Raw genomic sequence first — 27,778 nt, forward strand, 5'->3', positions numbered from 1 at the left:
CACTGTAATACAAAACAGATCTTAATAAGTATGGTAAAAGTATAAAGTGCCATGTTAAGTTTGAAAAGAGAGGCACTTTCTGCATTTTCACAGAAAAGGTGGCATATGAGCCTATTCCTTAAAGAAGGGGTAAGATTTCAGGAGGCTAGAAGTAGGGGCAGCTGAAAAGGAGAAGTGAAGTTTGGATTCTATCTAAGCTACTGAAAGTACAGAATTCTACCTATTCATTTTTGTACCTGAATGAAGTTAATCCTGTTGCAAAAAAAGGGTAGGATTCTAGTTGTTAATTTATATAAACTAAAATACAAGTGTTAAAGCTGATTAAAATAATAAATAAGTCAATAAGCACTTATTAAATGCCAACCATGTGTATAGCATTCTGTTAGGAGCTGCAGATACAAAAAAACCCAAATGTTAATATGGTCCCTGACTTCAAGAAGTACACACTTTAGCTAGGGTTAGAGTCAGATTGTAAAGGGCTATAAATGCCAAACAGAGGAGTTTGTACTTAATCCCTAAAGCACTATTAAGCTACTAGAGTTATTGACTAGGGGAATGACATGGTCAGATTTGAGTTTTTGGAAAATCAATCTGGCAGATGTGTGAAGGGTAAATTGGAGAGGGAAGAAATCAATGAATTACAATTTGGTTAAAATCACTTCTATTTTTTAACTATTTTTTTCTAACTAGGAAAATAAATTTCCCCAATTTTTATGTTATCACCAGGAATTACAATTCAGAGTTTCTTATTTAACAAACACTAAAAATAAGATAGTTTAAAAAGAAAATTTGCAATTATTACCATCAGATATAGAATCTATCCATAACAACAGACATGAAAAAAGCTATACATCTGAAAGCTAGGCATTTTAAGATTCTTCTATGATTTTATACCTTAGAGCAGGGGATCTTAACCTTTTTGTGTCATGGACCCCTTTGGACAGTCTGGTCAATCAATCAACTAGCATTAAGTATCTTCTATGTTCCACTATACAAAGTGCTGAGGTACAAAAAAAGACAAAAAATAATCCCAGCTCTCTATAAGCTCGCAGTCTCAAGTGAAACCCTATGGCCCAAGTCTTCTCAGAATATTTTTAAATGCATAAAATTAAATAAAAAAGAAAAGTAATTTTATTTAGTTATCAAATTTTTTTTAAGTTCATAGAACCCAGGTTAAGAACCCTACCTTAAAGCACATTCTCTGATTTTCCTATGGTTCGCATACTGAATGATTAAAAATTGTCTAGTTGAAAAAATGAACAAGACTAGGATTAGAAATGAAGTGGTCAAGTGGGAATTTTTAAATATTTTTTTTCCATGAAATATGATACCACCAAGGGATTATCTGTAGAGAGAGCAGTGCCACCCTGAGGGAACCCAAATATTTCCTTTCTCCAAACAAAAACAATGTCTTATTGTCTAGTTCCCAGGAAGCACAGAATCCCTACTATCAGCTGGATATTAACCGCACATCCCTGGTATCCAAGGCCTCATTACATTCTAACCCTTGGACATACCATCCTCTTTCAAAGTGGACCACATACCCTATCATTACTCCTTAATGTCTTAGGGGCTTTGCCATATTTTCTATTTCTTTCCCTGCCTAACTACTATCTGGCCTTTCTACCTGCTTTGAACCAAACACGAATATGACCCCTCCTTTATGTGCTGTCTCCCCCAATTTGAATGTGAGCTCCTCGAGAGAAGAAACTTTCTCAATTTTCTTTGCTTAGTGCAGTATCTTGCATAGAATGAGAGCTTATAAATACTTTTTCATTTCATTCCACTTCATAGAATTACAGTTAGAAGACACCTCAGATCTCAGATACTAGTTAATGCAAACACATGGTCATTCCCCAAATAAGTGGTCAAAGGATATGAATACACAGTTCTAAAATGAAGACTGCTTCAAATCACAAAAAAAAATCAGACAACTCTGTGGTTTTCACCCCTTATCTAACAAATTGGTCAACATGACAGAGTAAATATTGGAGGGGCTATAGGAAGAGGAACTCTTGCACACTGCTGGAGGATCTTCAAATTGGTCTATCCATTCTGGAAAGCAAATCAGAATTATGCTATCAAAGTAACTGGGGCAGCTAGGTGGTACAACTGTGCCAGACCTGAAGTCAGGAAGATCTGAGTTAAAAAGGGCCTCAGACACTTAGCAGGTGTGTGACCCTGGGCAAATCACTTAATCCCATTTGTCTCAGTTTCCTCACCTGCAAAATGAGCTGAAGAAGCTCTAGTATGTTTGCCAAGAATACCCCAAATGGGGTCATGAAAAGTTGGACATGATAAAAACTAAAACAAATGAACAACAACAATAAAATACCTAAAAGTACCATCCTTTGACCAAGAAATGCTAGTGCTTGGCATATGTTCCTGAGAGCTATAAAATAAAAATAAAGGTCTCATATGCACCAAATATTTATAGCTGCTCTTCTTTATAGAGGAGTATGACTGTGGGTGTAGAACACTGTATGTGATGTTAGACTTGGTTGGTTAGTTTTTCTGAACTATTTTTTCCCTTTTTTATCCTTTGTTATACAAGATGGTTGTTGGGTTATAGGGGTGAAGTGGATTTGGGCATTATGGGAAATGTTGGTGATATAAAATCAAAAGATTAAAAAATATAATTTCTCATTTGCTCTTAAGTTCTAGGAAACCTTTTCAATGGAAATTATATTAAAAAGAAAAAAAAAGCCTTATAAAAATAAAACCCCTAAGATACTTCCACTATTTGAGGAATTTAAAGTATGTAAAAACCACAAATATCTGAATTTAAAAATCAAGAAATCAAAAGCAAGAAAGCTTAAGATTACAGATAATAGTAAAATAAATACAATGTCAACATTTTGAGAAACAAGGTTCAACTTTGGCCCTCTCTACTTGACTAAAAAGTTTCAGTATATAAATAGGTAACAAACTGAATCAAAGTTGAGAGTTTACTCACCAGATTCATGAGTTTCAGACCTTCTAGGAGTTTGCAATTTTTATTCTTTAACCTATGTGCTTCATCAATAATCACACAACGCCATTCAATTGCATTGAGTTCTCCACAGCCTCCCAGAATCATTTCAAAAGTGGTGATTATGGCCTGGAACCTGTATGCTCCTCTAATAATACGCCCCTAGAAGTTTATTAACAAATTTAACAAATTGACAAAACACCTTAGAGATGACACCTCGACTTTCATTTCATTGTCACTAACATAAAATGATATTTATCTTATATATTACATGTTTTTTTCCCAATGACAGGTTAAAATCTAACAAAATTATTTACATCACGAAACCTTGAAAATGTATAGTGAATTAATTAAAAATTATATGGCTATAGGGCGGCCAGGTAGCACAGCAAGTAAGAGCACCGGCCCCAGTGTCAGGATGACCTGGGGATCAAATCCCGGGCTCAGATACTTAGCACCACACCCAGAAATACCTGGCTGTGTAACCTTGAGCAAGTTACTTAACCCCAATTGCTTAAAAAAAAAATTATATGGCTATGCACTTTTCAAGAATATTATGGTATATATTTACAAATAAATTTGTGGATATTATATAATTCATTACAGTATTCAAAGAATTCTTTCTAGGAATATACATACATATATGTATATATGCATGTATACCCATAATTTTTAAGGACAAAAGAGTATCTATTTTATTTAAACAACAACAACATTTGGCCAATCTGTTTTTTTTTCAAAATGTGTTTATTATTTACAGATATATTGCAGTTGCTGGTCAAAAAGACTAATGCTAACATAGTCCACTGTAAACTAAAATACCAAAAACCAATCATTTACAGTGTGACTATATTTCTGATTTCATAATTTTCCTTATAGTGAGTGACCTTGGGAATTAAACCAGGAACATCTTAGAAGAGAGAATGAGGGAATCATGGGTTCTGATTTATCTGAGCATTAGACAGCCATCCTTAGGCCAATACTGTATACTAGACATGAGCCAACTGTATATTAGGCACAACAGTCATACTATTAAAGTCTCTAAAGCAATCACATTTTTCAATAATATCTTCTAGTATTTGTTTTATAGAACTGGAATTAGTAGACCTGGCTTTGAATCCTGCATCAAATTTGATAGAAAAACAAAGTAGTGAATTTGGAGTCAGAAATCCAGAGTTAAAATGGAACCTCTATCAACTAAGACATTTGTGAACATGGACAAATCACTTAACCACCATGACTCTCAGTTTCCTCTTGTATAAAATAAGGGGTATAATATCAAATGTTCCTTCTACTTCTACATCTATAATATAGTATGACACTTATTCTCAGAACCTCAAATTATTCCTCTATAAAACGACAATAACAAAATCATATCAATTACTTTCTCAATGTGGGTTTGAAGGATTTGTAATTTTGCTACTACGCTGATAACAATACAGTTCTACAAACTTTAAAAAAAAGCATGTCTGGTATTTACAATTAACAAATCCTATCAAACTCGATAAATAATTTACAGTGACATATCTTTTTCAAAGAGGAAGCTTTGAAAGCATTTGTTTTTTCCTAAATTAAAAATTCATAATAATAATGATAATAGCAAACATTTACATAGCAATATTATGTAAAAGGAACTGCTTTACATGTATTCCCTCATTCTCTCTTCCAAGATGTTCTTGGTTTAAATTCCAAGGTCACTCACTATAAGGAAAATTATGAAATCAGAAATATAGTCACACTGTAATAATAAGTGCTTTACAATTATTAACTCATTTGATTCTCACAACAACCTTGGGAGAGAGGTGCTACTATTACTCTCATTTTACAGATGAGGAAGCTGAGGCAAGCAGAGGTTAAGTGACTTACCCAGGCTCATATAGCTAGCAAGTGTGTGAGGGTGAATTTAAACTCAGGTCTTCCTGACTCCAAGCCTAGCACTCTATCCAATGGAACCATCAAGCTGCCTAGAATCATGTCTCAGTACATGAAACATCTTCAATCAACTGTAATATGGAATATTTTAAGGTAAAATAATTTGGGTAGCATAATTTTTAAGATATCACAAGGGATTATGATTTTTCTGAGTATGTAGTGAATAGACATGTTTATTATACACAGCAGAAATATGAAGATACTTTGCTGTCATTTTACAACGTGAATTATATAAGGTGAATATCAAAATGAATCACAACCTTGAGATCAAGCTCCTTAAGCTCCCCAGAAACTAGTTTCTTTCTTTTTTAAATTCAAAGGGTTGTAGTAGCTGTGTGACCCTGGGCAAGTCACTTAACCCTGATTGCCTCCACAGAATAGTAAGATTTACTAAGATTTACTCCATCTCTGAAATTTTCTTATTTCTATCACGACTGAAAAAGCCTTACACCCATCTCTCATTCTTACTATTTAACCCTATGTAAGTCATTTAACCTCTAGAAGTCTCAGTCTCCTCATCTGTAAAATAAGAGGGTTTGGTTAGGTGGCTTCTGAAGTCCCTTCTAGCTCTAGATATATACTCTTATTGTAAGATACCATATATAACAACAAATAGTGAGATGTCCTGATCTGCATGGAAGTTGAAGGAAGGGCTTAAGTGGTTAAAATCAGTTTTCAGTAACGTGTTTAGAAATACTCAAGGGATTCCAGAATATATATCTAAATTTGCATGTAGCCTTAAAGTTGATAAAAATAGCTGTGGCTACAAAATCAGTTAATTTTGCTATTTTATGTTTGTAAAAGGTAGATAATAAGATGTGAATGAAAGGCAAAATAACACACTAATAACATAACCAAAAATCACCAGTTATCACCATAATATTATACCTCATTTGTAATAACAGCAACTTTTTAAGTATTTTCATAATTTTGAAGACTCATATTAAGGAAGGATTAATGAAAGGATAAAATATTATGCTAACATATTAATGAAGCAGAGGGTTTTATTTCTTAATTTTAACTAATAACTTTCAACAAAAAAGTAAATGTATATTCCCTAAGATTAAAATATCCCTGTTCATGTTTTTTGGCCTATACCTACTTCCAAGAAATTCTTTCTTATGTTGCTTGTTCACATTTTCATGTCCTGTGTGTTTGGGGTGGGGAAAGATGATAAATCCCCAGACTGAATGGTCAAAATAAAACAGGAAATGTCTCCAGGAGACAAAAGAGTAAAACCACTCAAGCACTGTTTAATAATAGTAGTTTTTTTTTTTTCTTGCCAAAGATCTAATTTAAAGGAGAAAAATGTTTGGTGGTAGTTCTTTATCAGAATAGAATGGGTCTTACCTGGCTAAGGTTTCAAATGTGTAACCCTGAACTGAGAAATTAACCATATTAATTACAGAGAAAGTGTCTCAAACTATGACAAGTTAAATGGATTCCAAATTCATTTTTTTTCACTTAGGAAAAATATTTTAAAATTTAGTTAGCTAGAATACTTAATCCATTTAAAATAATTTCGTGAAAACTGCCTAATTTTCTGCCTAAGTCTATGATACTGGAAATCAGAACAGTTCTCATTTAAATAGGGTGCCAAACGAAAATGCCTATAAATTGGTTAATTTGTTATTTCATGGTTTTTGTATTCTTTAACTGAACAATAAAAAGAAATATAATGTATAGCAAAGTAAGATTTAGGAAAGTAATTAAAATTTATCTCTAGCATTAGATGTCAATAGTAAGCATTGCATATGCCCCTTTCCCAATCTGTCTATTCAAAGTTTTTTTTTTCCTGAAACAAAATTAAAAAGTACCATTATAAAATACCTGTGAGTCCCTGAAGTACATCTCATACTGCTGTATCATCTGCCTGCTAACCAGGCTTCCATGATATACCACAACATTAAGATCAGTCCATGTGCGAAATTCTCTCTCCCAGTTTGTAATAGTTGAAAGTGGTGCAATGATCAGAAAAGGCCCCCGTATACCGGTCAGAAGTATTTCGTAGAGGAATGTAATTGATTGAATTGTTTTGCCAAGACCCATTTCATCAGCTAAAATGCAGTTTCGTCTGAAACACACAGATATATTTTCTATCAAGATACGATACAGATATCACTTTTTATGTATATTTTCCCCAAGACTCAATATATTGAAATTATGAAAATGCACATTAAAACATCACTACTCAGAACAACTAATAAAAGTTGAAACAGTGGAGAGTATGCTGAAGGTTTCTAATATTAGTACTATGTTGGGAATGTAAGGGATAGGAATGGACCTATGACTTTGGTGATAGGGAACTAATTAACTCCCAGATGAGAAACTCTCTTTACCAAGATAATTTACAATTTACAATAGATAGAGATTAAGTGATTTGCCCTAAATCGCATAGCCAATATCAGAGGTAAAAACTAAACCTAGGTTTTCCCTGGTTTCAAGGTAAGCCCTCTATCTACCTCTTCATTAGAAAATTGAATAAAATTATGTTTGTTGTTATTCCAAAACAAAGATACTCCTGCTAACTTCCAGTGTTAATGTGAAGCTTTCCCTGATTCTCCTAGCTTTAAGTAACCTATCTTCACTACATTTTCTTATAGCATTTTGTCTGTGCATAGAAATTATTTCAAAAATGTTTATTGAACTGAACAAATACACTGAAACCTTTTTGTTAAAAAACAAAGGCTATGTTATCTTTATATATATATATATAGTTGTTTCAAGGGATATGATAGATTGCCCCATCCCTCCCTTACAGGACATCTGAAGCCTTAATTTATCATTATTAATTATTTTTGAGAAATATCATATGTATAAAAAAGTTATACCTAATAATTATTATATAAAAATTTTAATGCTGACACTAATGTAGTTATTTGCTCTTGCTATCCTGTCTACATTACTAGCTTCCTTTTCAATCATGAAACTATTTATTTTCTCTCCTCATCTCAGTGTGGGTGGATGGCAATAAGAGATGATACCTACAAAACATTCTGAGTAACCTGGAAGATAACTTTTTGGAAACGTATGGAATATCTAGTATTATTATACTACTTGTAGCAGCACAGTATAGTAGTATATGTCCTCAAAGTCTCTGGGATACCTGTATACTACTTGAGCCTTACATCTTCCAAGTTACTCAAAATGTTTCATAGGTAACATCTCTTACTGCCACCCATACTGAGATGCAGAGAGAAAATTAATGATAGAAAAGGAAGACAACAATGGGAACAGCAAGAGCAAATAACTATATCAGTGTCAGCAGTAATAATAAAAAATTTCCTATTACATAAGCTATTAAAGATAAGAACAGCATTAAGACTTTTGAGACATCCCATATTATTTATCATGATTCTATACTTTGTATTTCATCTCAGTCTTTGACCCAAAACCAAATGTCAGTTTTAGTTTCCTGAATTCTTATATCAATAAATGGAGCCCTGATCCTTCCAGGTGTAAATGCTGATGATTCACCAGCTCTAATTACTACCAAGTATGATAGAAGATAATTTACATCAATTAAGATGATATTATGAGGAAAGGCAAACTCTTTACTGTTCAAAGGGGATGATATTTTTAATATATTTATCCAATCATAATCAACATATTCACTTATTTACATACTGATATGCATATATTAAGGCTAAAAAAAACCCCTACATTTGATATGTTAAAATGCAACCTAAAATATAACTCTGTGCCTAACTCACTTTAATAATAAAGACAATGATAATTTTACCATCAATATAACAATAGTGTTTAATTTTTTACTTAATATACATGTCAACATGTTATGAATGGTGTGTGTGTGTGTGTATACACCAGAATGACAATACTTAAGAATTGATATTAAAAACAGAGGACATACCTATTGTACCAATTAAACAATAGCCAGTTGAGTCCTTCTAGCTGATATTCCCTGAGCTGGTTGCCATTTTTGTATTCTCTGGACTGTTCTATTTTTTTCCAAGTATTAGGAGGAGGACGGTCCTTTGAGGCAAAACAAAAAAACCAAATATGTTTAAAAGAATCCTCTATTTATCAACATTTTATAATAGGGTTTTAAAAAGATAATTATTAAAATCAGAAAGACTATCTCTAATACATTTAATTATTCTAAACAATTAACAAACAATATTTTCAATATTCAAGGTATAAAACATTTCTTCCAAGAATATTAGCTGAATAACAACAACACAATTTAAAAGTAAATTATGTTTAAATTTAATTCACCTCCTTTGGCATTTATGAAAATATTTTATTGTTTTACTCTGGACAGCTCATGGACTCTCTATGGATGGCAGTTTATGCAGAAAAATAAGACTTTCTGTTCTTAGGCCCAAATTAAAAACTCAAAAAATATCTTGGAAACTAGGATGAGAATAACAAAGGTCAACAGGATTTTCAGATTGTCTTTTACTACAAAAATGATAAATGGAACATAATACTGTTATTTCCCTCCTTTATAATTTCTGAAATTAAACCTGCCAAAATAATTAATTTGATCTGGATAAAATATCAGTGAATGAAGACAATTTAAGGACTAAAGTACATTTTCCATGAACATAGTGAAAGCAGGACTAGTTCCAACCAATTTTATTATAGTTATCCAGTTCAGTAAAATTAGAATTTACTAAAGAAAATGAATTTTATAAAATAATGCCCAATAATAACAGAATGAACTTCTACTTAAAGAATAACTGTCCTTTTAATGCTTTCTTTAATAAGGGCCTTTTAATATGAATGCCGATTCTAAATCATACATTTGTGGAAAAGTGCTTCATTCTCATTCACTGATGTTTTCTTAAGAAATTCCTTTGTTATCAATAGTTACATACATTTATGTTAAAGAAAAAAAAATTCATGTAAAGATTTTTGCTTTAAACTATTTTATATTTGAATGCTACTTTATTTGTTACCAACAGTACTACAACACTATGTAATTTTGATCCCTAAGCAATTATGCATCAAATCAGAGGGATGTGCTTGCTTTGCCTTTGTCGAACAATACAATGGACAATAATTTACTTGGTGAGACAAACAGGGTACTACCTTCCATTTAAAAATTAAAGAACAAACACTTTCCCTAGGACAAACAGGGCTTGATATACTTCTCTCTAGCTATTTGAACCCTGCATAGTTGCAGATTTGCAGGGTAGGGGATGGTGTATCAGATAGGCTGGAATAAGTTTATACGCTATTCGTGGGGCAACAGAATGAAGAGGTAGTGAGAGGAGAAATAACAGTATGATAATCTCTTTGATAGAGAATTTCCTCTTTTTTTCTTCTTCTATGTTCTTTTTCTCTAAATTGATAGCTATATCAAAATGAGGGTCAAGTGGTGACATTCAACTTTTTCTGGGACATCAGCTCTAAACTCTTTATGATGGAGTTGGGTGAATTTCCAGAAGTAAGTTCACTCAAACTTTTTTCTTTGCTAAGCAAAATATTATGAAGAGTCTGATCCCAAAATTATATCCTGGAATAGAGGGATCAAGAATAGAAGTTAAAATAATGGTAAGGTTGCCAGGTATTTTAGACTTCATTAACAAATTGGATATAAATCACTTTAAATGTTATTGTTAGGATCAGATGGCACCCTGTCCATAAAATCTGAAGAAACTCAATGATGAAATTATAAAACTGTTTCCAAAATATGTAATTTTTATTGCAACCAACCACTGTGGCAGCAGAGCAGGATGCTGTCAACATCAAACTCACCCATAGGAATGACTCTCAATGTCACTTCTATATATGATTGGTGTGTGGATAAGTGGTAGGATCACTGGATGCAGAAACTAAATCAATTTTGAGAAAAAGAACATGGAAGTATGAAATAGGAGTAGGAGTATTTAGGAGGTAGTGAAAAGAAACAAATTCTAAAAGATGCTCTGTCACTAAATAGAAACACACGCTAGGGTCAAAGCACATAATCTCTTTGGGCCTCTGTTCCCTTGTTTACAAAATGAAATAGATGAAATAATCTGTAAGGTCCCTTTGCTAACTCCAAACTCTCTAAATATATTGTTTCAAAAATTGGGTTGTTATGTTTTCACTAATCTGCTAATGTTCTTTCAGATGCTCAAGGGAGAAAGGGAAATCAGTATACACAATTTTTAAAGAATTTAGACACAAAAAGCTAGCAAATTAAGTTGCTAAGGACTTGAGAAATATTCAGTTATGGATAGAGAACTATTTTATTTAAACTTATAGATTGTAGTGATTGGGTACTTCTCTGAATGGGTAAGTTTATTAACTATGGGATTCCCCTACAAATTGGTATTACTGTTATTTAACATTTAATGGTCTAGAAGAAGTATACAAAGACACCTTCAAGCTTGAATACAATCATCTGCTTTCTAGGTAGCACTACACCAAAATCTCAAAAGGCTAAGTGAACAAGCAGAAAAGTTAAGTTTCAATGTGAGCTGATATAAAATTCATAAAGGAAAAACATTGTAAAAATAATGACCTCAAATGGATAACTATAAGATGATAGATTCCCCATAATCAGTTAGAATAAAAAAAAACCCAAGATATATGAATCTGCTTAAATCACAAACCAGAATGAGTTATGTAAATGGTGCACAGAAGAGCAACTAAAAGTGTTCTAAAAATGTTAATGGTAATGGAGAAACTTCTAAATGTGAGGGCAAATTAAAACTGGGATTCCACTCAGTAAATACAAATGTTTAACACAGAATATGGTAAAAAAAAAATTGATTGACAAATCAATCAACAACAAGTAAGCATTATTTTGTGCCAATACAATGCTATATACTGTGTATACAAATACAAAAATGAAACAGTCAAAGAGCTTAGTGAGCTAATAATATTAGTAAGATACAACAGATACTGGGGAGCAGTGGCAAGGGAAGGGAGCTTTGGTCTAAAGACTGTGAATATAAAGTCTCTGTTATAAAATTAAGAAGGATGTGAACAGTACAGAAATGGTATTTCTTAATAAAACCTGAAAAACTAGAACCAAAAGAACCCAATAAGGTCTGAAAGAGGCAGTTTTGCAATAAGCAAAAATTAGTCCTTTACATAGTGTAGAGCCCTGATATTACTGACACCAAGAAAATTAGAAAAAAGGTATAAGATAAAGCTTTACACATCCATATTCTAGTATTTACTTATTACCCTACACTATGACAACTGGCACTGTCACAATTAGATATCAGTACATCTTGTCATTCTGGATCAGGTGAAAAATTATGCATAAACCTACTGATATTTGATTTTTCCTTATACTGAAACAAATCTACATTACTATTATATAACCAATTATGTGACAAATTCTGCTATGTGTCCTGTTTTACTTAAGGTTTCTTTTGGGATTTCGCATTTTATAATGAGAATAGTTAAAAGCACACTTGGATGTAAAGTTGGAGTATGCAAAATGAAATGCCAGCTTAACCTTGGGTAAATCATCTCTCATCTTTGGTTCTCAGTTTCCTCATCTGTAAAGTTAATTAACTTTAGCAGGTATTAAGGTCCTTTCTCATGCTAAAATCTATTCTTCCCCAAAATATGCCAGACATGGGGCAGCTAGGTGGCCCAGTGAGTAAGAGTGCCGGCCCAGAGTCGGGAGGACCTGGGATCGGTTCTGGCCTCAGATACTTAACACCCACACAAAAAAAGAACTGGCCATGTAACCTTAGGCAAGTTACTTGACCCAATTGCTTAAAATTATATATATATACACATATATATATGTATATGCTAGACATTCTGTGCTATTCTTAACTTTCCCCTTTAAGTAATGATAAAAAATGAATATTTAAATATTGATTATGGCAAATTTCTAGATTACTACTAATTACATACTAGCTTCTTTTTTCTTAATCTTGTATACTTTGAGGTTTTTTTCCCCTTCAACTGTGCAAATTTTTTTTTTTGCAGATGGCATAATTTCTCAAATGATGCTGCCACTGATAGTTATATGTTCATAAAAATTCAGTACTATTTTCTTCTTTTATTTGCTACTTTTACCTCTTTGAATAATAGACCTACTTTCAATTAATTCAATTAACCAATTTATATTTTGCTATGGTGCCTGTATATTTTGACCTACTTTACAAGGTGATGAGGAAAGTGATTTATAAACCTTATAGTATAATATAAATGCTCATCACTGTAATCAGTGATACACCAAACATCCACTTTTTTTTGCCAATATAGTCAACTTCCTTTATTGAAGCCAAGTGCTACCCCTGTGCCTTAAGAGGGGAAGCCGTCAGGAGCTTATGTTCCAGAATTCTCACCCTCTGACCAACCTGGTGAAGAGCCACTCAAACTCAAGTAGGCTAGTCTCCAGATGACAGATATACAGCACACATCATTGAGCTAATATTCAAGTCTTTTGAGTTTGGTAGGGCCAGAGAGAGCTTATATTCTGCAGAAACTCTCTTCAAAGAATACAGGGTCACCTCTATACCATGATATGGCATCAGAAGCAGGTCCTCCATGCGGCTCCAGCTTCCACCTTCCCCAAATCACGAAAAAGATGACTCTGAACAAACTTTGGAGCTGCAGAACCCACAAAATGACACAGAAAAGCTAACCTCCCGCTGAGCACACCCTGGCATGCAGGCAGGAATCAGCAAGCACAGGGCTCTGGGAGCCAAGCCCAGGCCCGCGTGAGCCGGATGTTTTAGCCTCAGGGCCAGTCTGACCTGCCGGAGGGACTCCAGATCAACAGCAACTGTGGCCGTTTTTATCGACACATAGATGTGAAGGACAAAGTGAGAGGTCAGTGCAGTCTGGACTTTGGGACACAGTAGTGGGGAGTGCATCAGCTTTTGCCCCCACGGCAAAAAGCCGCTGAGGAGCCCAGCTGTGCAGCCACCCCCACGTGGCAGCTTCAGCTCCTGGCCCGCAGAGTGTAGGGGGCCCAAGTGACCAGTCTGAGGGGTAATCACTCTTGCTTTAACCTGCTTGGATCTGGATTGTGGTCTAGGGAATAGGTCCTGGGGCATGTGTCCAGCTTGCCAGAGCGTGTGGAGGCTTCAGCAAGGGCACCCAACTAGTACCTCTGGCAGCTGAGAAAACCCCAGCATTTGGTATGAAGCTCCCCTGTCTGGAAGCAGAGTCCTACTGTGACAAAAAGCACAAAAACAAGTAATTGAGTGGCACCATGACCAGGCAAAGGAAACAAAGCAAACAGAAGAACCCAACATTAGACTCCTATTTGGGGGACAAAAAGGATCAAAGCATGGAACAGGAGGAAGACAGTGAAGTCAGAACTCCTGCACCAAAAGCTTCAAAGTAAAATATAGGCCATAGAGGACTTTAAGAAGCAGATAAGAGAAGTGGAGGAAAAATTGGGAAGAGAAATGAGAATGATGCAAGAAAATTACAAAATGAGAGTCAACAGCCTAACTGAGGAAAATGATACCTTAAAAATGGACTAACTCAAATGGCAAAAGAGGCTGAAAAAGGCAATGAGGAGAAGAATGCCTTAAAAGGCCAAATTTGCCAGACAGAAAAAGAAATCTCAAAAGCTCACTGAGGAGAATCATTCCTTCAGAATTAGATGGGGGCAAATGGAAGCTAATGACTTTATGAGAAATCAAGATGCTATTAAACAGATCCAAACAAATGAAAGAATAGAAGGCAATGTGAAATATCTCATGGGTAAAACCACTAACCTGGAAAATACATCCAGAAGAGATAATTTAAAAATTATTGGACTACCTGAAAGTCATGATCAAAGAAAGAACCTAGAAATCATCCTCCAAGAAATTCTCAAGGAAAACTGCCCTGATGTTTTAGAACCAAAGGGCAAAAAAAGAGCTTGAAAGAATCCACTGATCACCTCCTGAAAAAGAACCCAAAAAGAAAACTCCTAAGAATATTACAGCCAGGTTCCGAAATTCCCAGATCAAGGAGAGAATATTACAAGCGGCCAGGAAGAAACAATTTGAATACTGTGGAAACACAATCAGGATAAACCAGGATCTGGCAGCTTCTACACTGAGGGATCAAAGGGCTTGGAATATGATATTCCGGAGTTCAAAGGAGCTGGGATTAAAACCAAGAAGCATCTACCCAGAAAAAATTAGTATCATAAAAAAACAGAGTTGAATAGAAAATTTGACATTCAGATATAAGAAGCAAGAGAAGCATGAGAAGGTAAACAGGGAAAAGAAATGATAAGGAACTTATCAAAGTTGAACTATTAACATTCCTACAGGGAAAAACAATAATTGTAACTGATGAAACTTCTCTCAGTATGAAAATAGTTGAAAGGGATAGAAATATATATATGTGTGTGTGTGTCTATACCGGAGGGTATACAGGAGTACAAATACATATGTGAATGTGTATATATATGTTTAGAGGCATACACAGATAGAGGGCACAGGACCGCTTTAATAGGAAGGGATGATACTTAAAAGGTGAAATTAAGAGGTGAGAGAGGAATATAATGAGAGGAGATGGGGTGAGACAGAATGTGGTAAACTATCTCATATAGAAGAGGCAAGGGAAAATGGTTACAATGGAGGGGAAGAATAGGAAGGCAAAAGGGAATGGGTCAACCTCATTCTCATTGAATTTGGGTTGAGGGGGGAATGAAATACACACTGAATAGGGTATCTCACCCTATAGGAGAGTAGGGAGGAGGAGGATGAGAGGGGGGATGATGGAAGGGAGGGCAGGCTGGTGAGAAGGGAAGTTGGAAGCACCCACTTTTGAAAAGGGACCGGATCAAAGTAGAGAACGGAACAAGTGGGAGGTGGGATGGGAGGGAGGGAAATGTAGTCAGTCTTTTAGAATATATCTGATATGTTAATGTTTTGCATTAGCTACACATGTACAGCCTATACTGAATTTCTTGTCTTCCCAGTGAGGGTGGGTTCCAAGGGAGGAAGGGAATGAATCTGGAATTCAAAGTTTTAAAATCAAATGTTTAAAAAAAAAGAAAAAAAATATATATATACTATTATTAATACTATTTTACATGTAATTGGTAAATAAGATATACAGGCATGGGGCACAGAGATCCACCACGCCCTACTGGAAAAGTCGAAGGGGGTATGGGAGAAGATAAGGGAAAGAGCAGATTGGAGGAGGGGATATTCTGTAGGACTGCTATTTTGGGGCAGTGGGTAGGGGAAAAACAGGGAGAAAATTTGTAACTCAAAATCTGGTGGAAATGAATGATGTAAATCAGAAGTTAATAAAGCATTTGAAAACTGAAAACAAAATGACAAACTAGTACTTCTAATAACATTGTAATTACGTGATTGACTAAGATATGTCCTTTTAAACTATTCTTAAACAAAATAGTACACTTAAAAACACACTTAACAAAGTAGTTTTCTCACAGTTCTCAGTAATTCACAAATATATGCTCCCCTCACCCAGATAATTAGAGACTACTGTTATATAATTATCATTTATTTGGCTATAATTCTCATTTATTTAGTTATGTAATTGATAAATCTTTCCCTTATAATTTCACTTGACTTAATGCTATTAAGTATCTTCCAATATAATGAAACATTTCCAATTATATTTTTTATCAAATAAAGTTTAACTTTCACAGATGCAAAATATCTATTTGCTCATCAAAAAGATAACCTGACAAAAATATGTTCCATATTAATTTCCAGGTATCTTTACTTTGCCTTACTGTGTTAAAAGTTAAAAGCAGGAAAGCAGATAGGATTCAATATAAAAATCTAAACATTGAAGTCTAAGTACTGATAATAGGGAAAACTGACAAAAGTAACAAAATCATTACTTGCACCATCTTTAAATGCAAAGGAAAATGAGAAAATATAAGGAAAGGAAACTTACAGTAGAAAGCAGCTTAATATATATGAACCAAAACAACAGCTGGAATCAGAAAGATATTAAGACTTTCTGAAGGTAAGTTATCTAAAACCCAGAGATGTCCTTACCAAATGCCTAGAGTCAGGTCTTGAGGCTTGCAGTTGTTCAAATTCTTCTATTTTTGCTAGATCTACATCCTCTTTCAGTTCCCATGTACTATCTTCATATGGCAATGAGCACCACTTAACCAAGTAGTAAATTACAGGCTGTAAAAAGAAAATCATTTAAAAATTTTACCAGTTAAAAAAAATTATTAAAACAAATAAAAGTTAAAAATATTCTGAGCAAACTAAAATATTTCAAAATAAAAACCAAATTAGAATTTTATTTTTAGAAAATAATTTTTTTTTAAGCAATTGGGGTTAAGTAACTTGCTCAAGGTTACACAGCCAGTTATTTCTGGGTGTGGTGCTAAGTATCTGAGCCCGGATTCGATCCCCAGGTCATCCTGACACTGGAGCCAGTGCTCTTACTCGCTGTGCTACCTGGCTGCCCCTAGAAAGTAATTTTTAAAAATTAACAATTTTTTATTTGAAAAGTTCTAGTTTTTGACTTACTCCTTTTACTGAATACTTACCTCACCAGTGTCCTTATCTTCACAGAAAGAAACTTCTAACACTCTGTCTACTTCAACATAGTCAGGATTAAAAGGTTCTTCTTCCATCTGAAATTCAAAAATAATTTAGTCATCAAAGAGTGGGAATAAACTCAGTGATTGAATGAAAGACTCACTACCAGAACTGCTACATATTTTATTTGAAATAGGTTAAAAATAATTTCATGTGGACCTTGGAAATGATATGACTAACCCTTTATTTTACTGATGAGAAAACTAGCTATAGAAAGGTTAAGCCCATGCTGCATACTTCATTTAAATGTGGGGTTACCAAAACAAATATTAAAAAAAAAAATCAATAAAAGTGCCTCTCAGTGTTGTGATAAGATACTGGTCAAAAAACAGTGGGAAATCCCATCTCCAGTAAGCAGGATCCTGATATAATTTACCTATTATAATCTATCAAAAGATAAGTCTTATTTTCAAATTTCTTAAAGAATTATTATTTTCTCAAATTAATTCCTTTGTTCAAAAGTTCTTTGATATATAAGGGGAGAGGGTTGTCTTTAAAAAGTGATTTCTTTATTGTTTTTTAAGTACCGCAAATTAATCTAAAATACATATCTGTATCTATTTATAAGCACCAAAAATACATTAAAAAATTACAAATATTTTTCCTGTACCCCTTAATTTAGGTTAGTAGGGCCACTACTCTCCATCAATGAAGACATAAAAATGTCTTCAAATTGAATTTTTAAGAAAAACTTAGGTTTGTCTTGTATATAGTAGTTATATTCAAAGAAGGCTGAGAAGCTGAGCAGTACAAGTTAGTCAAAGTCTTGGCAAACAATACTGTAAACATAGAGTTCAGCAAATGGAAGTTTATGGCACTTGTTTTGTTTTTTGTTTTTATCACTTACATCTGCGAAAAAATGTGCTCGTTGTGCTTGTCTCAATTTGAATCTTTTGATTTTCTGCTGTATTCTTTTATCTTTTAAAAGCTGTTGTTCTGTGGCCCACTCACAGTGAAGATAGGAGCTGAAATTGTTAAAAAATTATAATGTTATCATAGCAAAGTATGCCAAGGTGGGCACAGTTGAATTCAATTAAAACATCTAGTAATATATACTAATTTTCAGCTTTGTAAATAAGTGATTTGATATTTTGCTTCATTACTACTCTCATATAAATAACTTCTGGACTAAATATATTTTGCTCACTGTAGCCTCAACAAGATTTAGTATGTAAATCAGCACTTTAAGTGGAAGCAGACTGGTATGCAACACAGTGTCATTTATCATTAAAATCTTTATTGTTAACTCTCTTGTCATTAAGGAAAATGCTATTTTACATGAAAACAAAATCACTTCAATTCCAGAATCATGTAATTAAGTTTATAAGTCTGGAAGAAGTAAAATAAGAATGGAATTAAAAAAACACCACAGAATAAATAAAATATATTTGACTTTCTGTTTTTCCTATAAATATATGATTTGAAATTTTTTGTATCTCTCCATCAATAATTCATTTTTATAATTGATTAATCCATATACTAGGTTAAAATTAACTTATTAAAATACGAATTATTTGTTAAAGAAATTAACCAGGCACCATGTGAGTTGATGATTATAAAAAAATAAACATAAGCATCTCAAAAACAGAACATAATGAACAAATTTATTTAATTTCCTTTAAGTGACTTTGGACCATGGGCTTCTACTTATTCTTTCAATTAGGCTAATACAATAATTTAAATAGTAAAAACAGTATTGGTATTCAAATAAAAAATATAAATTAGGGTGATAATTAATAGCTTCCTAATGTTCCAAACATTGTGCTTCTTTCTAAACTTAAGCCTCCTTTCTTACTGTCTTAAAAATATCAATACTCACTAATTCTTGTATTTTACAAAAAATTCTTCTGCATCAATCATTATTCCAGGTGATATCTAAGAGAAAAAAAGAATAATTATTACAATTCATAAAGAACATGAAATACATGATATAAAATACTCAAATACTCACTTCCTTCTTTACTATCCTAGAAGACAGTATTTTGTCCACAATTGCAGCATCTTCTTCACTTGGATTCTCCTAAGAAAAGCGGGAAATTTAAATTTTATTCAACTTAACATTTATTATAAACTTATTATGCCCAAGACACTGTAGTAGGCATCTAGGACACAAAAACAAAAATTAAATAAAAATATACCCTTGCTGTCAAGAAGCTTACAACTTAATGGGTGGATGAGTCTATACAAATAAATATGAGTACAATGTATTTGGAGCAAACAAGATACATAGATAAGGTGCTCTAGAAAAATTTGAGGTGAAATGATCATTTTCAGCTATGGAAGATTAACAGAAGAAATGAGGAAAAGCTTCATTAAGGTGATGACATCTGATCTAGACCTTAAATATGGGAAGGACTTTAATGGGTAGAAATGAGGTACGATAGAGGAAGGGTAGAGATCTGAAGGAACAGAGATCCTACATGTGAATGCAGAAGCAGAATTTTGCAGGACAAGATCTGTAATAGCTAGCAAAGGAATAGTATGAAATAAAGCTGCAAAGGTAGGATGTAGTCAAATTAAAAAGGGCATTCAATGTTACCCTAAGGAATTCAGAGAAAGGCTAGTTAGAGTCCCAGGGATTAAAATCCTACAGAGTAATTCAGCCCAGGAGGGAGGGGAAACTCTCAAAAATAATTCTAAGGGCATAAGTGGAAGCAATTTAAAAAAAAAACAGAAAAAGGTGAGCAGTCTAAAAAGTTCAATGTGGATGCACAGGGGACTCACGGACTGAAAAAGACACATACATCAGATGGAAGTAAAGGCAGATAACTAAGGGCAAACACAAAAATGTCGCTTGATTCTATAAAAATGGTGTCAATTACAATAAAGCTTACAATGAGCTGAAGCTGGCAAGGCATGTTAAAAATAACAAAAAGTTTTCTTAGTATACTGTGGGAAAGAGAAGGATAAAACATAGGACAAAATCTCTGCCTTGGGTGGATAGGATAAAGGCAAAGGATGACAAAAAGAGAAAACAGAACTCCTCAACTAACAGTTCATTTTTATTTCTGCCTAGGGAACCGGAAAAGACAGAATAAAAATTATTAACTGGGAGTTGAAATTCTAAGAATATTAAGGATTATTATTACCAATGCAACCAATGATCTCTTAACTGCCATATCTAATGGTTTTTTTCCTCAATCCTCATCCTTACTGACCTCTCAGTCACCTTCTCCTTAATACTCTCTTTTTTCTAGAACTTAATAGCACTGCTCTCTATTGTCTTTCCTCCCACTGTCTTACTGACTGTCCCCTTTGTCTTCATCCAGATTGTGTCTTCTAACTTCTAACTACCCTTCAAGTATTTTTGGCTCTCTTCTCTTTACTCTCAGTGCTATTTCACTTGGTTATCTCATCAGCTCCCATGGATTCAATGATCAAATCCATGCAGATGAATCTCACATCTATTTGTCTAACCCGAACAATTCTCCTTACCTCTGGTTTCTTATCTCCAAATGCCTATTAGAAATCCTGAAATGGATGTCCTGCAGACATCTTAAATTCATCATGTCCAAAACTGAACTCATCTTTTCTCAAAAACTCTCTCCTCTTCCTAACTTCCCTATTATTGTCACAGGCAACATCAAGCTCCAAGAGACCCAGGCTCACAAATCAGATGACACCCTCAACCCCTCACTCTCACTCCCCATATCCAATCATTTGCCAAGTCCTGTTGTTTTGGGTTGTGTTGTCCTTTGTGCTCCAAGAGACCAAAATGACATTACTATGTTAGAGTCAAGTAACAAAGTGTCTAGCTGTGGCTAGTCAGACCAATGTGAGCTCAGAATGCTCTACCACAGGTTGAGCATAAATGGCTTATAACAGCTCTCAAACATGTCCTCTTCTTTTCTGATACTGCCACCGCCATGGGGCAGCCCCCTTAATCATCTCACACCTGGACTACTGCAGTAACCTGCTGGCTGGTCTTCCTAGTTGCCTTTCCCCAGGGTAGCCTATCGTCCACTCAGCAAATTGGCTTTCATTAAGGGCAGCATATCCATGTCACCTTCCTATTCCAGTCAATTCTAATATGGCTCTCTATCACCTTCTGGATTAAACATAAAATCCCATCTGGCTTTTAAAGCCCTTCATAACCTGCCCCCCTCCTACCTTTCTAGTCTCCTTAAACCTTACTTCCATGTCTGCAGTTCAATGACACAAGCCTTCTTCCTGTTCTTTGAACATAACACTCCATATCTTTCAACTCTGTGTTGTCCTGGTGTCTAAAATTTTTACTAGATGTCCCCTATGCCTGGAATTCTCTCTCTCTCTCTGTCTCCCAGCTTTCCTGGTTTTCTTCAAATCTGTCTTATCTTCTTCAAGAAGCCTTTCCCAGTCTTTCTTAATCTTAGATTGTCACCAATTTATCCTGTATATATCTTGTTTGTACATAGTTTGCACATCCTTACCCCCATTAGACCACAAGTTCCTTTAAAACAGGAACTGTTATTGCCTTTTTAAAAATCTCCAGTGTAGTAAACAATTAATAAATGATTGCTGACTTGATTGTAGGATCACACATTCAGAACTGAAAAAGACTACAGAAGGGGTATATTTCAGAAGCCAGACAACCATTTCTTGGGATGTTATAATGGGGATTACTCTTCACGTGTGAAGTGAACTATATAGTCACTATAATCTCTTCCCTTTTTAAATAGTATTTTTATTGATATTGTTTGTTTTGGGATCACCTATATTTTCTCCTGTATTCCTCTTTTTGAGGAGTAAGAGAAAAAAATCAGCAAAACCAATCATATAAAATAAAATATAATGTAATATATATTGTGGTCTCTTCCAACCCTCAAATTCTGTGATACTTTGAACCAAGTCTCAGAGAGTTAAAAAGTGACTTGTTCAAGATATTTTAAGTTGTAAGGGTCTAAGTTTCAATTCAAGCTTGGGTCCTGAATCCAAATTCAGCTCTCCAACTGTACTAGAAAAGATCTGCCTACTCTTGATGAATTCAAGTCATTTCTGGAAGATAATGACAAAACTGGAAGATGTGACTGCTGAATTACTTGTAAGTAACCTCTGAAAGAATGCTGAAAATGGAAGAGGCATCACAGGACCAAAGAGGCATAAACATCCCCCATTTTCAAAGAAAGGAAAAGTCAAGTCTGTAAACTATTTCTTTTTTAAAGCAATAGGGGTTAAGTAACTTGCTCAAGGTTACAAGGCCAGTTATTTCTGGGTGTGGTGCTGAGTATCCGAGGCCGGATTTGATCCAGGTCATCCCGACACTGGCGCCAGTGCTCTTACTCGCTGAGACACCTGGCTGCCCCAGTAAACTATTTTAATTTTAATTTTTTTTTCTTTTTTGCTTTTTGGAGGGGGGAAGGCAGGGCAATTGGGATTAAGTGACTTGCCCAAAGTCACACAGCTAGTGTTAAGTGTCAGGGCTGGTGCTCTATTCACTGCACCACCTAGCCACCCCTGCAAACTATTTTGAAAATCAGATCCCTATGGTGCTCAATACTTTGTTAATATCAACTTGGAGGAAAATTTATGGTAGTATGTCCCAGGGAACTCTACCTGGCCTGTGCTACTTAATATTTTTTAATGAGAATTTTGATAAAGATAGTATATTTATCATGCTTTCAAATAACATAAAACTAGAAGGTTAAGCTAATATGAATAAAGTCAGAAGTTAAAAATATCTATACAGGCTAGAATGTTTAGGTGAATCTCATTTGCTTTTGTTGAGTCATTTTGCAGTTGTGTCTCACACTCTGTGACCCCATTTGGGGTTTTCTTTGCAAAGATACTGACTGGAGTGATTCGCTTTTTCTTTCTCCAGCTTATTTTACAGATGAACCCCAGGTTAAGAACCATTGCTTAAGAGACTGGTTTGAGGCAAGGCATCACTGTAGAGTGTAACAACTCAGCTCTTTAGATAGAATCACTCTTCATACCTCTTGGGGAGAGTAGGGATTCCCCTATCCCTGCCAAATCAGCCTTGGCATGTTGCAACGGCATTATTTGCCTAGCAGGACTCACTGTGCCCAGTAGGGATCAGATCCAGGAATCTGCACAGAGTGATATGCCCAGGAGAAATACAGTGTGCCAGGAGAGCAGCATAAGGATACCACAAGAAGAGAAGGGACACACTGTAGTGAGTTATTTATGCTAGATGTGCTCCCTAAATGTACCCCTCTCTACTCGTATACTCTGTGTATAATTTTGGCTACAATATATGAATGAGTCTATATATGTGTCTATTTCTTATATTGTACAAGTTCATCATACACTAATAGCATGTGCCTATGCTTCCCACTAGCTCTCCATATTTATTGAATTTGAATCCCTGGTTCTTTGACAGATGGAGGGAAGGACATTTTATAGCTACTGTTCTTCCTATTCCATCTCAGTAAATGCATTTTCTTTAAGATAGCTGTGAGCTTTGGTTGACTGAAGGCAAATTCACTGGTAGGGGCACATAAGCAACAGTTTTAAGATTACAGACCTAGAGTATCTTGAACCTGGAGTAGAAATTCCTCTGTGAACCCAACCATGGGAGGATACCACAGAAGGAAACCTATATAAGGAAAACCTTCCAAAATTAGAGAAAGTTGTCTGAATACAAAATGGACTGCATCAAAAAGCACTATGTTCTCTTTCCTTTAAAGTCTTCAAATGAAAATTGGATGACTGCTTGCTGAGGATGTTATAGAGAGAATTCTAGTCAGGTACGGGTTGGACATGTAGTCTCAAATATCCTTTCTGTTTCAGTAATTGGAGAAAAGAGAAATTTCAAGGCAAGTTAGGTACTTCTTACAATAGTCTAAGTGAGAGATGACAAAAGATGACAAGTTTGGTAGTGTGAGTTGAAAGGAGACAGATTCAAGTGATACTATGGAGGTTGAATTAACCAGTCTTGACAATTGATAATAATAACAATAATAATGGCTAGCATTTATATAGTACTTTAAGATTTACAAAGTGTTTTTCATATTATCTCACTTGATCTTCAAAATAATTATATGAGGTAAGAACGATTATTATTCCATTTTGCAGATGAAGAAATAAAAGCTGAGAGAGGTTAATGGCCCTGCATCACAAAGTTAAGTAAGATTCTGAGGTAGAATATGAACTCAGGTTTTCCTGACTTAAAGACTGACATTCTATCCGCTATGTCACTTAGATGCCTCTAATGACTAGATGTGGAGGATGACGGATATAAAAGGGTCAAAGATGTTTTAGATGTGTAGAGTCCAGGTGTTTGAGATGAATAATTAGAAATGGAATGTTAGGGGGAAGTTGGTAAGCTTTAGGGGGATGAGGAAATTTTTTTTAAAACTGTGAGATTTCTCAAAACTATTTAATATGGCCTTCAAGATAACAACAATAGCTCATCATTTATGTAACACTGAAGTTGACAAAGCCTTTTCAAGAAACACTAACAACAATTCTAAAGAGGTTATATTAGGATGTTGAATGAATTTGGGTAAGTGCTAAATGACAATTTCATTATGCAAGTAATTAACCTAGATGAAGGGTTGGCAATCAGAAGAGCTCAGGTCACATGGACTCTTTTGGCCACAATATATGAATGAGTCTGTATATCAAGTCACCTCATTAATCCACAAATGTACCATATGCTAATTTTGAGTCTTGGAAACAAGTAATACTAATAATTATAACAACTGATATTTACATAGTGTTTTATGGTTTATAAAATGTTTTAAATACGTTATCCCAATAATCCTGTGAGGTACATACTACATATACCATTAACCCCATTTTAGAGGTGAGGAAATCAAAATTCAAAGAAGTGAATTGATTTGCCTAGTCACATAGCTAATAAAAGCTGGAGGCCAGGTCTGAGCTCAAGAGTTCTTAACTCCAATGCCAGTATTTTGTCCACCATATCAGTGTTCCCTCTATTAGGTAAAATCACAGTGATAAACAAACATTAAGTATTTCACTTTTCCATACAAGAAAATATAGCTAATGTCTCTTTTCTTACTACTAGAGGTAGAATAAATTTTTACTCACTGAATATTTAAAGAAATGTTTCATGGAACAAGTAATACCACTACTAAGCCTATAACCTAAATCTATAAAAATATATATAGGACCTCTTTTTGTAGCAGCAAAAACTGGAAACTTTAAGAGGGTTTATTTGTTTGTTACTTTGGTTGCAGTGGTGAATGGTTAAATAAATTATGGTACATTAATGTAATGGAATATTATCATATTAAAAAAAATTACTAAATGGTAGATAGCTTCAACAAAAGTTGGGACTACATATGTAAACTGATACAGAGTGAACTGTGTGGAACCAAAGAGAACAAGCTATTCAATAATAACGTTATAAAGAAAAAGAAATGTGAAAGATTTGCTAACTCTGATCAACACAATGACAAATCATAGTTCCAGAGGCCCCAAAATGAACTATGCTACCCACCTCCCGAGAGAGGTGACAGACTCAAGATGCAGAACGAGTTATACATTATTGGACATAGCCAATGCAGCAATTTGCTTTGCATAACTGTATGCATTTGTTATGAGTTTTCTTTCTTTCTTTTTCCTTGTTTAATTGAGAGGGGAGAGAAGAGAGAGAGAAAAAAATAAATGCTTGTTCATTTAAAAAGTCCAATAAAATTAAATTTTAAAAATGAAGAAATGCCTCAGTAGCCAGGGATATGCCTCTCCTCCCTTCTCTATGTAGTTTACCCATAATCAGAGAAAGAATAGTAATTTGTTTAGTCTCTCTGATGGGGAATGAAATATATATCTATATTAAGAGTCAGGGACCTCCTAATAGAATTTAGACATTAGAATATACATTTTTCCAAGTACCTCCTAGGCTGCATCTCACCCTGGGAGAGGAAATATATGAACCGAAGGGTAAACAGGCCTCACAGCTGGTAGGGGAAAAAAAGTCATGGTGAGGGGAGTGGACCAAGACTCTGGACATAGGGTGACTTGCATATGATATTCTATTTGACAGTGCTTTCTTCATGAATTGATCATTCTAATAATGACATTCAGCAAAACAAAGGGAATATGGGGTAAGATATACAAATGAAATAAAACAGAAAAATTATGTTGTTAAGTTGTATCCAACTCTCTGTGACACCATCTTGGGTTTTTCTTGGCAAAGATACTAGAGTGGTTTGCCATTTCTTTCTCCAGCTCATTTTACAGATGAGGAACAGAGGCAAACAGGGGTAAGTGATTTGCCCAGGGTCACACAGCCACTAAGTGTTTCAGGTTGGATTTGAACTCATGAAGATGAGTCTTCCTGATTCTAAGCCCAGTGTTTTATCCACTGTGCCACCTACCTGCCCAGAAAAGTGATGAGGAGAATTCAATTTTTTTTAATTTTAGCAGTTCTATATTCATGAGGGGCATAAAAAGGATGAAGAAATAACAAATAAAAGTATAGCTCATGAACTGGTACCTGTGAATAGGATTCAGAATAGAAGAGAAGAGACAAAAGAATAGGAAAAAGCAAGGAAACACTTCTCAGAAAAGAATGCCACAAAAGAATGTTATTTCAGATACAAACATGCCAAAGCCATTTTCCCAAATTTCTTCTGGAGCTGTTAATTCTGAGAAGCACCCAATTTGGCCAACTTTCATTTGTCCTCTTGGCTATGCTTCTGATTTCCCAGAATTCAACATCATGCCTCAGCTACAGTCTTACCTTGGCAGCTCCCCTTAGCACCTGGGGTCTCTTCACCCAACATCTCCCCTTAGTTCTGGCTCCCTTTGCCCACTGGTGAATTTCTCCTGAGGCCTCCATCTTAGAGAAGGGCCCAGTCCCCTCTTAGCTGGGCTCTTGATTTTCTAGACTTCCAACACCATGTCTCGGGGTACCTTATTCTCCTCCCCTTTTATGTAATGCCCTCCCTCATCAGAATATAAGCTTCTTGAGGGCAGACTCTTTTTGCTTTTATTTGTATTCCCTGTGCTTAGCATGTGCCTGGTACATAGTAAAAACCTAGCAAATGCCTCTTGTCTTATTCTTGTCTATATTCATATACATTAAAGGAAAAGACAAATGGAAGGAAGGGTAGAAGGTAGGGGGATTTACTTAAATTAATGGAACGTTGAAAAAGGCATAAGAAGGGAAATGGGAAGAATGTGAGAGTTAGCATCAAATTAGTACAATAAAAATTAATCAGAGGAACAACGTACTGACTTAAAAAGAGAAAGGGTAGCAAAATCATTACAAAAGAAAAATGGGAGAAAACATTACTAGAATATTTTTCTAAAACAAATGCCATTAGATGCTTGAGAAATACTCAAGCAGAAAAAAAGTGAACTTCTTAAAATTGTTAATGAGATAAGGTAAAAATCACAAGAGATATATTTTACTTATTACCAGAAAATAATTAAAAGGAATTAAAGATGGTTTTCATACTTTCTCTGTCACAGTTGTAATTTTGCT

At 34.6% G+C, this 27,778-nt stretch overlaps 1 protein-coding gene across 17 annotated transcripts in view; it reads right to left on the reverse strand.

The window, feature by feature from the left end:
• The window catches only part of CHD9 (chromodomain helicase DNA binding protein 9), a 254,078-nt gene that overhangs the window by 77,968 nt on the left and 148,332 nt on the right, over positions 1-27,778 (reverse strand). For all 17 annotated transcript variants that reach the window (XM_069082490.1, XM_069082491.1, XM_069082494.1 and 14 more), the window contains 8 exons: positions 19,331-19,399; positions 19,199-19,254; positions 18,227-18,344; positions 17,328-17,414; positions 16,819-16,956; positions 8,775-8,896; positions 6,734-6,977; positions 2,957-3,133 (listed from right to left, as the gene is read on the reverse strand). In XM_069082490.1, coding sequence (XP_068938591.1) covers positions 2,957-3,133; positions 6,734-6,977; positions 8,775-8,896; positions 16,819-16,956; positions 17,328-17,414; positions 18,227-18,344; positions 19,199-19,254; positions 19,331-19,399 — 1,011 coding nt within the window. The remainder of the gene's footprint in view (positions 1-2,956; positions 3,134-6,733; positions 6,978-8,774; positions 8,897-16,818; positions 16,957-17,327; positions 17,415-18,226; positions 18,345-19,198; positions 19,255-19,330; positions 19,400-27,778) is intronic.

Source organism: Petaurus breviceps, unplaced genomic scaffold (genome assembly GCF_028583685.1).
Source record: "Petaurus breviceps papuanus isolate PSGF00001 unplaced genomic scaffold, PetGlider_PUasm1.0 171, whole genome shotgun sequence".
Taxonomy (NCBI): Eukaryota; Metazoa; Chordata; class Mammalia; order Diprotodontia; family Petauridae; genus Petaurus; species Petaurus breviceps.